The sequence below is a fragment of the Lichenostomus cassidix genome, chromosome 4 (assembly GCF_008360975.1).
Source record: "Lichenostomus cassidix isolate B80296 chromosome 4, HeHo_3.0, whole genome shotgun sequence".
NCBI lineage: Eukaryota > Metazoa > Chordata > Aves > Passeriformes > Meliphagidae > Lichenostomus > Lichenostomus cassidix.
The window spans coordinates 24,076,716-24,089,256 of NC_139484.1; the positions used below are offsets into that span (position 1 = coordinate 24,076,716).

General features: G+C 39.0%; 2 protein-coding genes across 4 annotated transcripts in view; one reads left to right on the top strand and one right to left on the bottom strand.

The window, feature by feature from the left end:
* TBCK (TBC1 domain containing kinase) overlaps positions 1-7,748 on the bottom strand; it is a 91,379-nt gene extending 83,631 nt beyond the window's left edge. The window contains exons 1-3 of one of the 2 annotated variants that reach the window (XM_085058345.1): positions 7,713-7,748; positions 4,615-4,693; positions 1,969-2,203 (exon numbers count right to left, since the gene is read on the bottom strand). In XM_085058345.1, coding sequence (XP_084914471.1) covers positions 1,969-2,161 — 193 coding nt within the window. In that variant the 5' untranslated portion in view covers positions 2,162-2,203; positions 4,615-4,693; positions 7,713-7,748. Of the gene's footprint in view, positions 1-1,968; positions 2,204-4,614; positions 4,694-7,375; positions 7,663-7,712 lie in introns of those variants that run through there. The other variant, XM_085058346.1, reaches the window with a different exon arrangement.
* Positions 7,749-7,949: 201 nt separating this feature from the next.
* Positions 7,950-12,541, top strand: part of AIMP1 (aminoacyl tRNA synthetase complex interacting multifunctional protein 1) — a 30,507-nt gene continuing 25,915 nt past the window's right edge. Inside the window, exon 1 of one of the 2 annotated variants that reach the window (XM_085058348.1) lies at positions 7,950-8,070. In XM_085058348.1, coding sequence (XP_084914474.1) covers positions 8,069-8,070 — 2 coding nt within the window. In that variant the 5' untranslated portion in view covers positions 7,950-8,068. Of the gene's footprint in view, positions 8,071-9,342; positions 9,397-12,541 lie in introns of those variants that run through there. The other variant, XM_085058347.1, reaches the window with a different exon arrangement.

A 12,541-nucleotide genomic window follows, 5' to 3' on the forward strand; every position in this document is an offset into this window, starting at 1 on the left:
TAGCACCTCTTGCACAACATTTAGGGAACAGAACATGTAGGGATCCCACATGTTTTGAAGATTGATGGGCTGGCTCTGAATATAAAGGAAAAACCAAAACCATTGTTGCACTGAACACAACCATCACGCAGTCAGAAAAGAAAAAGGTATAAGATGCTACAGGGGCATATAAGAAAACTCCTAAAGAAGCCTTGCTACTGCCACTAACCTAGCAGTCAATGTTCGTATTCAAAATCAAACCAAATGATACTATATCAAACATTTTTGTAACATGACTGTTACAGTAAGATGAAGATGGAAAATTGAGGAATGCAAGTCATCACATTAAAGCTGGAATGCTTGTTACTCAACTCTGTTTCTCCTTTTTCAAATCAAAAGGCCATTTAAGCTTGTTTTGGAAGAAAAGATCTGAGATTGCCTTGTAAAGTACTAACAATGATTTTTAAGAAGTTTAATTTTACAAAAAAAAAAGCCATTTGAATGTTTCTATTTCATTTTTTATTCCCCCTTTGAAAGTCTTTTGTGAGGGAATTTATACATCCAACTTTTTGTGCATTGCTTTCCTAGTCTGCTCTCACATTTCTCTGCAAGAGTAGAAACTGACATTTGCAGAAAGAAATCCACAAGCATTAAATCATTAGGCATAGAACAGACACATGGAAAATTCTGTCAGTATCAAAGTCATTAAATTTGCCACCAAATTTCCCATACTATTTCAAAGGTTTTAATACTTTCCTGACTTCTAGGCCAGACATTTGATTTGTTATCCTTCACTTTACTTCAATTATAAGAAGGTATTCTTTTCTTCGTTTTTATACACACACACAGAAATCTTCACGTCATTTACTCTTCGTTGTCAAAATGGCCATGTTTTTCTATTTATTTTTTATTTATTAAATGTTACCTTAGTTAATATTTCCTAACCTTTCATCCCAAACAATACTGTAAGAAAATCCCATTTTCTGTTTCAAGAGGTACTAGTAAATACAAATGAAAATTATTAAATTTTCTAGATCTCCTGACTGCGTAAGTGAAAATTTACACGTTTGAGGGCAAAGAAAAACACATAAAGAACTCCCTGCCCCACAGAACACTTCAGTGCTTTGAGTTGGCAATACCCTAATTTTGCAAAAATCTGAAGCATTGCATCACACTGCATTCTAAAGGCGAAAAATATTACTTGCTCTACTTTATGAGACCCTGTAGCTAACCAAATACATACAATGGACTATTGTATGAGAACATGGTTGATTTAAAAGTTAAAGGTGGCAATGACTTAAATTGTCACAGGTGTTGCAGCCTTTTTGTGGAAATTAAGTGCTGTGGTCCTGCTGAGCTTGCAACAGAATATCTAGAGCAGAAAAAAACAAGGGAAGTTTTATTTGAGCTAACAATGAGTGTGATAACAGTTACTGAAAAAAACGCCCAAAGCTGTTCTAGAGTAAAGTAACCACTAGTGGGAGAAATCTTAAAGAAATAAAAAACAATAATACAGGAAGCTTGCAGCCAGGACACAAGATAACTGAGGGAGCAACAGTTACAAATCAAGTACAAGAAACATAACCATCTCATGAAAATGTTCACAAGATTAGATCACAGGTGTAGGAGTTCACCATCAAAAATACATGTATTTCCATATTCCACACAAAGACATGGCAGAGCAATTGAGTCCAGGAATTTTAGTGAAGTATAAAGAGAAGAAAGTTCTTAGCTTTTATCAGGAGTGTAACACTATTAAACAGGACAGACAACTAATCTCTGCTTTGACTCTACAGAGAAGAAACAAAAGGACCAATACTGCCACTCATAGCAAAGGTATTCAGGAATTTTGAGACTGAAAACTAGCCACTCTGTGGTGCTAAGAAGGCAGTATTCTGTTCAGTCACCTTAAAATATATTGTCACCAAAAGAACCCCAAACCCAAAACCATAATCATTCATAAAATCTGCTTGTTAAACAGATACTCACCATGTTTACCTCTGGTAATGTCAACGTACTGGCACAGCCTGGGATGGGTGATTGTTTTAAGGATTTGAAATCTCCCCAGGATTTTTATGGAGTTAGGTGTTAGAGGGAGGCCATTACTTCCACAGACATCATGTGGCAGAGCTGAGGCAAAGAAAGTGGAGGCACCCATCACAGTGTCTTTTAAAGGGAACATCTTTTTCACACAGTCTTAAGCCCTTCAGAGCAATTAGTGTTCCTTAAATAGAGAACAAAGAGTAAAAATTTATCGGCAAAAGATACAGATTCAGGTTACTAACTGTTTGCTAAATAATGCAATTAAAATTGTTTCTTTTTGTCTGTTATAGCACAATGGCGCATTTTTGCAAAATGAAGACGATAATAATAATATAGTGCTGTTGCATCATAAACACATTGAAAGATGAAAATATAGTAACAGTTTTAAACACAGATTTAAGAATCAAATCAAACTATTTTTAGAAGCAGGTAAATGCTTTAATACAATCAATTTTCAGGTGACTAGTACAATATAGCAGGTTATTTACTCAAATAACAGTAAAGGCACCAAACAGAAACAGCCCTTCTAAAATACCATCTTGTATCAGCAGGCAACAAGACCAGATTACCACAGCTTTAGTGATGATGCAGAATTTATATTCTATAGCAACCCTAACATTTAAAGCTATGAAGTAAGAGTCTTCCACTCTACCACCACCTCCTGGTTTCAATGTTTCTTTCCTTATCCGTGGGTAAACTAGCTCCCACGCTGGCTTAATAATAAACAAAGTAAGTAATCTGCATTAAATATTTCTGTAAGACACTCAAATTAAATTATCTTGAAATTTAGTTCCAGGAACGGTAAGTTTCATCACCATTTTTCTCTCCAGAACTACCCATTTCTTTTTGAGCTAAACATTTTCCCATAACCAACCAAGAATATGAAAATCTAAACCATACACAAGTAACAGAAATGGTGATGGTCAAGCTGTGTGGAAACTGTGAATATGAAGCAGATGGCATTTCCATGGCATAAGAGGCCACAGAACAAAACCCCCCCACTTCATGAACACAACCATGCAGGAGAGTAACACCCAGCTCAGTCCAACACTACAGCACAGAGCCTGGAGGCATCTGCCTATACTATCAACAGAAATAGTCCACTGATGTGAAAAACAACTCTCTTGTCAGCTACAGAACACTAATTATGAGCTCTAAAGAGCAGGTGCAGATATGCAAGTTCTCTGGGAAAGGAGAAGGAAGAACACTCAAGATTTGAATCCCATCAAAGAAATAATACAACAAGCTTAAAGTATAAAGGCAACATAATTATTTCACAGCAGATGTGGTAATTTTGTAACATTTTAGGGGCTCCATGAAACAAAACCCAAGAAAAGTAAGATTATGCAGAGCACTAGTGAAGCCATTTGCTCCTTTTTTATAATTCTTTCAGCCCACATTGACCTGATGCTTTCAGGAAAAGGGATTCTCTCCTGAGAAAGTCACACAGGAGAAACAGAAGACTTAACAATATGGTGTCTCAAAATTATTTTTTGTCTAAGGGAACAATCTTCAAAGCATAAAATTCCAAGTAAGAAACTCCTAAATTTATTTGTGAATCCCAACTGAGAGTAACTCCATACAGGTTACACAAAGATCCTTATATACCAAATATATTTACTAAATTTGTACAAACGGAAAGTATGAAAGCTACCTTCTGTTTTAACTAATACAGTTCAACTTAAGATACAAAGGAAGTATAAAAGACTGATCTCATTTTTGGTTTTTTTTTCCTGAAGAAACACAGACATGAGATATGTACTTTTACATTCTAATAAATATAATAATATTAAATATGAATGTATAGTGTTAAGGAATCAAACTTTAAAAAGGAAGTAAAATCTGAAACAGCTTTGAGCAGTGGAATATTTATATTAACATTTGTATTAGAAGTCTTATTTGTAAAAATACAATACTTTCATTTCTCATGAATATTTCATAATTTTTGTAGATTATTTATTTTAGGATGTGAACAATGCATATTACAGCCGAATTTTCCATTGGAAAGACATCAGTTAAACAGAATGCAAGAACAAAGATTTACTGGCATGCAGCAGGTTCCAATTGAAAATCTTTAACTATGTATTCAGAGTAAGACTCCCATTCCTACAAAAACATCAAGTCTGCCAAACGAACTACTCAGCTTCAGAAAGAAAATATATATTAAACATTCAGGAAAAAATAGCTTAATTTACAGATCCAATTATAATCTTGCTTGGCACAATGGTCCTCTAATGCCTGCACCAAAAAAACCCCATGCTACTATGATCAGAGTTGAGGGGAGGGAGGGGAAGATTACACCTAGCAGCAAGATGCATTATGTCTCTAAGAACGTAAATATGTAGTGTACAATATATTTACTGTGGTAAAATGTTCTCATTTTTACTGTAGAAAAATAATGTTAGATAATAACACTCTAATACACTGTACCTGCATTCAGCTACCACTGAGAAAGGAATTTTAATAAAAAGAATTGTTAAATGCCATCAATTCAATAACCATTTAAAGTGATTAAACTTTCCTCGCACTCCAGGCTTATAAGGAGGAATGACACCACCTGCAATGTGTTCAAGGAGACAACTGCACACTTACCACTCACCTCCTTCAGCTAGAAATCAGATGGGCAAAAAGCTAGACATGAGATCAGCAAACAATCTTTCCCGTGGCCCACCTAAAGGAATCAATAAAGAATGTTGAAAAGCATGCAATAGAACAGGTTCTCTTACTACAGAATTATTCCAGGGAAACCACGAAAGCAATGAAAAAGGTTCTCTCTGACAACAGAAATCAGCCAGTTCTGTCAATTGCTACCCTCACTGTTAAGTTCTGATCTCTCCTTAACTCTCAAGACACATAAATTACAGAGACTGATTTGAAAAATAAACCAAGTAACCCCAAACTTAACCCTTCCACTGCCTTTAGAAAGGGACACATATTACAGCTTAAATGAAAGGATTTTTAAAAACAAATTTATTTCAGTCTTGACATTTCTCTAGTAACTTACTGACATTTCTAAATTCAAATAGAATGGTTATAGATATTTGAAAAGTTGACCTGTAAAAGGATCTCTTCTGACTATTTTTAAATATTGGAGGGGTTTGTTTGTCTGGTTTTGGTTTCTTTTTTCACTTCACATCAAAGTCTGGCAGAACTATAAACACAAGAAAGTACTACACATTGTCCTTACTTTGATGCACTCAATTTTACACCTCAAACTCACTTTTACTATATAGAAAAGACACATCCTGCATTAATTTTGTGATTCGAAGGAATTAATTATATCTTGCAGAACTTCCCTGTTGCTTTGAAATAAAAACACAAAGAGAAGAAGAAAGGTTTGTTATTTTAAACTGACACCAGAAACAATTGCAGCAAATTCAGTTTTGGGCTTGAACTCTGTAAATTTAATTCTGATAATCCAGAACAGCAAGGATGGAAGAAGAAGCAAAGACTTGTGTTATATGTGTCATCTAAAATTACTGAGTCCCTGTTTCCAAAGCACCATTTATTCCATATATGAGAGACAGTCTATCACATCTGTGAAACATGCCAGGCATAAATGTTAGAAGTCCAGAAGAGAACAACCAGCTCTGAACGACCTTCTCTAGCTTCCTCTCTTCATCCAAATCCCCCTCAGAAACCTTTATAGTACACAAAACCACTAACCAACATTCTCAGCAAAATCAGAAAAAAAAAAAAAGACCTTTAGAAATTCCTATTCAACATTCAGATTAGCACTATTTTGAAAATCTTGCACTAGATAGATCTTCTGTGTCCCAAAAGGAGAAATAAAACACAAAATGGAACTCCATCTACTGAGCAATTTATTTATACCTACTGCTCTCAGAGAACAATTGTTTCTTCTTCAGAAGTTAGCCTTTTCTAGCCATTATTAATAACTTCTTCACTGCATCATTGCTGAAGTGATTGAGTTAATGGACTCTTAGAACTTTGCCCTTAGGAAAAAAAAGTCAAAACATAATAAATCTAACACTCAGAAGCAAATATTGCACATACAAAGAGACCAACCTGAATGAATACATCCAGTGAAATACATCTATTAACTCCTAAAGCATCTGCCCCATTAGTAACTCGAAATGGTACTTAGTTAAATGCCTCCTGAGTACTCAGGTGTAAACATTCCTTTCCTAAGGAAGGTAGCTTTTGAGAATTAAAACCTAATTATAATCAATACTGCTACTGAATTATTTTTAAAGCAATTGAGAGCAGTTTCAGGAGAGCATTCTATAGTTACACGTTTTCATTAAATTATGGTATGTTAAACAAAGTAGGCCATTTCATAAGAAGAAATTCTTTCACAAAATAACTTTGCCCTTAAATCTGAAAATATTCCTGCTGCAATGATGATAATTATTAATTTGATAAAATAACTCAAATAGAAGATACAATTCTAACTAGTGTTGCTACTTCACAAAAACCCCTGAAACGAAGTGATTGCACAAAGTTTATTAAAATGCAGAATACGTATTGAGGAAAAGTTGAATTCAGATTCCTATTGAAGGGAGCATAGAAAACAAGGGTTTTTTAGGACAATCACAATAATGAGATGGGACTTTTTTTCCAACTGCAGTATAAATATCTACTACAAATGGCATAATATTGCTTTAAAAATTCAACATATCAGCAGTACTGTCTTTAATTAAAGGTCTTCCCCTATGCCATAAAGTCAAAACATCCTCTTTTAAAAATTTTCTAACTTCTCTAACATTCACTGAAGTAAAAAGTATACAAATATATATATTTGAAAAGTTATATCATGAAAATGCTAAACAGTAATTCCTTCGTGGAGGTATTAAAACATCACTTCACTCTAGTGAAACAGTACATTTTTTTAATCTTTGCTGATTGGTTACATAGCAGTAATATTTGGAGAATTTTGTCATACGTACACAAATACCTCAGCGTTCTGTGCTGGTATTTGCATAAGCTATTGCTGCTGTTTAGAGCATTTATAGTGTTACTACATACATTAAAACACTGCTGCTTTGAAAGTCAGGCATCAGTTGGTGAGACTTATACAGACACCTCAAGTTTCACATCTGCAGCTACAGCATTCATCTAGTGGGAAAAAACACCAACACTTGGATAGCATTAGGGAAATCGTTTTCGATATATATTTTGATAGTTCAGAATAGGTTTTTAGTCCCATTTCTCTCCTTTATAAACCTGTTATTTCTTTGACCTGTGTATTAGTGTCTTTTGCTTACAGCCTGCCTGCTCTGCTACATCATTATCCCAATAAAGACCCAAAATGGGATTTGTCACCATTTGATTTACCCAATATACACGGCTGCTCAGAAACTAAACCTGGCACAAGAAAAATCACTGTTACCCGGTGCTCTAAATGACTCCTAGAAATGCTGGGGATCCCTGTGCTGCTACAAACTCACTGGCCAGAGACCCCTGGAGCAAGGGAGGGGAAAGGGAATGGGGAAGGTGGAAGGGGGTGGGAATGGGTAAGGGCTTGGGGAAGGAGTGAGGAGATGGGAAAGTGAATGGGGAAGGAGTGAGGAGATGGACCACGGGGAACAGGGATGGGGAAGAGGATGGAGATGGAGAAAGGGCACGGGAAGAGCGATGGTGAAGAGGACAGGGATGGAGCGACAGGACGGGGATGGGAAGGGAACAGGAAGGGAACAGGACAGAGGAGAGCACAGTGCCGGAGGTACCTGCGGAGCACGGCCGCCCCCAGCGCCCCGCCCCGCCCCGCAGAGCGTCACTGCCCTCCGCCAGCCGCTCCTTGAAGGACCATAGCGGCGCCTTGCGCGCTGCCTGAGCTTCCTTTCTGTTCGGGTTATTTAAAAACAAAACCAAAAAACAACATTAAAAAAAAAAAAAGAGGGAGAGTTTAACACCCTTCCCCCGTGTGTGCGCGTGCTCTGCCGGTGCTCCGGCAACGACCTACACTTGCCGAGGGGAGCGAGGCTTTCCCGAGCGCCTGCGTGCAAACCTCAGGCACTCGCTGGGCAGCCCCGGGAGCGGGTCCTTCTTCCCCGGGCGGGCAGCGGCGGCGGATCCTCGGTTCATGTGAGTGTCCCGGCGGGGCTGCGGGCTCGGCCGGCCGTGCTCTGCGCTCACCGCGCTCTCCGTGCCCTCACCGCGCTCTGCGTGCCCTCACCGCGCTCTGCGTGCCCTCACCGCGCTCTCCGTGCCCTCACCGCGCTCTCCGTGCCCTCACCGCGCTCTCCGTGCCCTCACCGCGCTCTCCGTGCCCTCACCGCGCTCTCCGTGCCCTCACCGCGCTCTCCGTGCCCTCACCGCGCTCTCCGTGCCCTCACCGCGCTCTCCGTGCGCTCACCGCGCTCTCGGTGCCCCCGCTGGGCCTCGCTCGGTGCTCCTTCGCCAGCCGCTGGGGCACGGCGCCATGGGCGCCCTGGGGCACCCCGCAGGCCGGGCCGGGCGGAGCTCCCTGGGCTGAGCGGGAGCCAGGCAGGGTCCCGTTAATTTACTCCTGCTAATTTGCTTCGAGCAGCCAGCGCAGCGCGGGTCGGTGTACGGGGGTGCCCTGTGGCCGTAGGGAGGCCGCCCTTGTGCGGTACTGCCCGCTGACAAGGGGCAGCAGAGCTGCGGGAAGCGGCGTTACGGTCGTGGTTCAATCCAAACGAGGGGTTTTATCGCAAGGCTCGACGTGCTCTGTAGCCGTCGGGCGGCATTGCAAAGTCAGGTGCCGCGCTTTGCGTGGAGGATGCTCCCGCCCGTGAAGTGGTTCAGCTCAGATCGAATGTGCTCCTTTATTCAGCTCCGTCAGTGGAATGAAGGTTTAGAAGCAGCGTAGTGGTAGGCCGTTCAAGAAAGTGCTGTGTTAACCTGGAAAGTACATGCACGGAGTATCCACTGAGCTTTTATGTTACTTGAGAAAAAGTAGATGCTGCCTCACTCTTGGTTAATTGTATAACGTTCTTTGTACTTTTGTATAGACCTGAGTGAAAAACAGAGTATAATTCAGTACTTGGTCCCTCCTCGGTAGAGATACTTAAGGGTTTAACATACAGCACATGTTCTGTGTGGGGATATGTGCATTGGATCAACAGGGATGAGCTTATGGTTATGTTGCCAGTCCACATATGGCAGCACTGCTGAAGTACTGTACATACTGGGTATATATCAGTGAATATATCTGTGTATATCAGTACTGTATATATCAGGTAGTGTTATAGCTGAGGCTCATCAAGAAGTGGTTTTGACCTGAGCTTTGCAGCTGGCAAAATAAAGATGATACTACTGCAAGCTAACACTTGGCATTTCTTGCTCGTTCTGTTGCTTTAACTCAGTGATTTTTTTTTTTTTAAGGAAGTCATTGCTTTTCACAAATAGTTCTGCAATACAGGATATTTACATGAAATCTGTAGTAAGGTGGGGCAGTGTTGTGTATTTTTAGGTAGTGTCCGTGGTCATTGCTTATCAGTACAGCTTCATCATAATATATTCTCTTCACCCTGTCATAAGTTAACAAAATATTCTTGTTGCAGTAATTTTGACTTATGAGAACTTTAAGTGTGCAGAAGGACAAATCTGGTTTAATATTTTTTTAACTTTCCTGATTATGATCTAATTGCTATATGTCACAACTGTCATGTGAATGTATTCATTCATGTTTGTCTCTTCTAAGGAATTGTTACCTAAAACCTAAAGAAGGTCAAATGCTAGACAACATAGGTAAAACTGAGGAGTCAGCATAGGGGGCAGCTGGCAGGAACATCAGATGTGAGCAAAGCAAACAGCACCTCTTGTTTCTTGTTGTGGTATGGGTTATGTGATGTCAGTCCAGCAGAGACCCCTAGAAACCCATGTGTTCTTCTAAACAGTCACCTGCATGGTTCTTACCTTTAGCAAGAAACATTTTCCCTGTTAGATTTCCTGTCTTACGGGGGGTGAGGGGAAATCAATGTTTATTTTTCATTTCCATGGTTACATTAGTATTAAACAGCAGGGGGAGGAAAAAGGTCTCCGATGGCTTTTTCCCTCCACTGTGATGGAAGCTGTCCTTACTCGTAATTTAATACAGTGCAAAAAAGATTTTGATACTTCTCAAAGCAGCCTTTGGCTTTCTTTTTTTCTATTAATAATTTGTAATATTTAATTTTGGGGTTTTTTGTGCTTGGGGAAAAGTGCTATCTATTAAAGAAAATTCCTTTGAGGAAAACCTTGATGACTGCAGATGACTGCAGTGAAGTGAAGCAGTAAGTCATCAGTTGAAGTTTTCACAATTTTTTCTCTTGGAGGACAAAAAATGCAGTGCTGTCTGCATTGTGTTGTTAGAGGTCAATTTATTCAGAGTGAGTGTAAATTTAATGCATTGGTATTTTACTTCACAGGTGGTTTCTTTATTCTGCTTTCACACTTAGCAAGTCTTTGATGTATATTATATTGTCCCAAATAAACACACTTGAATGTGTGGAAATATGACAGAAAGATAGGTTTTACTGCATGGTTTTTAATGATAAATAAAACACAGGCATGTAAAAGACAGAAGTATGATTGGGTTTGTAACGAGGTGTTAAAAAAAAAACCTTAGCAGAAGAAGAGCAAAAAATCTTCTCATGTATTATAACTTAATCACTTCTGACAGATGTTTGCCTAGCCTGTTTTTAAAACCTTCCAGTGATGGATATTCCACAGTCTCCAAAAGCAGCCTGTGCAGTCTATTACTCTTACTTGAAAGTTTTCCAGAACTTAAATCTTGCTTTCTTTTTCATGTCTGTCTTTCAGACCTGGTGAACAGTTTAGTCCCATTCTCGTACCAACTTGCTTTGTCTTTGAAGAACAAGACCAGGTCTCCCATTTATCTTCTCTTCTGTAGACTAAACAACTGCATTTCTTTCAAGCTTTTTGATCTTCTTTGAAGTGTCTTGAAAAAGTTGAGAGACAGGAAAGGGGAATCTGAACAAAGGCAAATCTCTGTGCCAGTTGTAGGGGGTCTTGAGTATGTAAACGTTCAACATGAGTATTGCTTGGGCAGCCTCTTGAGCAGCTGAGGCGGTTTGCCTGTAATAAAATGTGGCTGGTCAGGCCTTTCCTGACTTGCTTCTCCCTTATTCCATCCTGTGTCCCTCACACTTGCTTTCTAGAGAAATTAGAAGTTGAACTATTTTTTTTTCTTTGAACTGGAGCAGACAGGCGTGGCAGGTTAATAGACTCCCAGATGAGAAGTTGTTTTCTGTAGATTTTGTGGTGTAGTGTTGTGTTAATTGATTGAGTCATTAACTTTATGCTTTTTGAGCCATAAAGTTTTCTAATGGTGAAGTTCATAAGAACTATGAAACATATTGCAAGCAGGTATTTTTTTTTTCCTCCTGAAAATATAGCCCTTTTGGTTCCAATTGGTTGAATAGATTTGATAGATGGAATCAGGGGAAGTGGTTTTTTGAGCGTAATTAAAATGTGCTAGTTTGCTTGGGTGCCATGATGGCTTCAAGTGTTTTGAGATAATCACCGTATTTGAGTGTTCCTGAATTGTCCAAACATACATGTTTATTTTTAAATAGAAAAAGTTCCTTGCCTGAGTGTGCTCTGTACTTCTAGCAAATGCTTTTAAGTTTGGTACAGTTAGAAATTTCTAAGCAGTTACAACTAGTTTTAGGCATGACAATCGCTGTCATTCTTTATTACAAAGTTCAATGTGCCAGATTTCTGTTCATTTTCTAGGGGACAGTTGCTCATGATGCAAGTCATGGCCTGCTTTTGGATGGTAATCTGTAATACCAAGAGATTGCCAACACACAAAGAAATCAGTTTTTTACAGGATTTTTTCTAAATGCCAGCTTTGACTTCCTTCAACCCTACAAAGAAAACGTCTTTAAAAGGCTTGTGTTTCAGGATTGGCACATGGTGGATATTTTGGATCTTAGTGTCTTCTTACTTTTATTGCTTATTGTCTATGCAGAGTGTGAACATTATTAATACAGGTACGAATTACTTTTAAAGGCATAAGTGAGGAAGTAGTTTCTGCCTATCAAGATGAAAGATAAGGTATCTCTAGAGTTACATTTGTAACTTAGAGCCACAATAGTCTGACATTTTGAAGATTAAATGCATCAATGAGCATCTATAAGAGCAGTTGTAGCCATTTGTTGACACTTGATGTTTCTTAGGAAAATGATTTTATTACCTTACTGAAATGAGAATTGGATAAGTTCCTCTTTGCTGTGTACATTTTCAGACAGAAAGTTCAGAAAAGAGATAGCCTCTGTTGACCTAGCTTTTATAATTTTTGTGTCCCTCCACAACTTTGTGTGCAGTTACTGAATCATAGAATGGTTTGGGCTGAAAGGGACCTTAAAGATCATGCAGTTCCAACCCCTCTGCCATGACTAGGAATACCTTCCACTAGACCAGGTTGCTCAGAGCTCCATCCAGTCTGGACTTGAACACTTCCAGGGATGGGGCTTGGTCAGTTTCTCTCAGCAACCTGTTCAGTGCCTCACGACTCTCATTTCTTGGTTTGTATAAATTAACTGCTGCTTTGTATAAATTAACAGCCTAGAAACTGTTCTTTGAC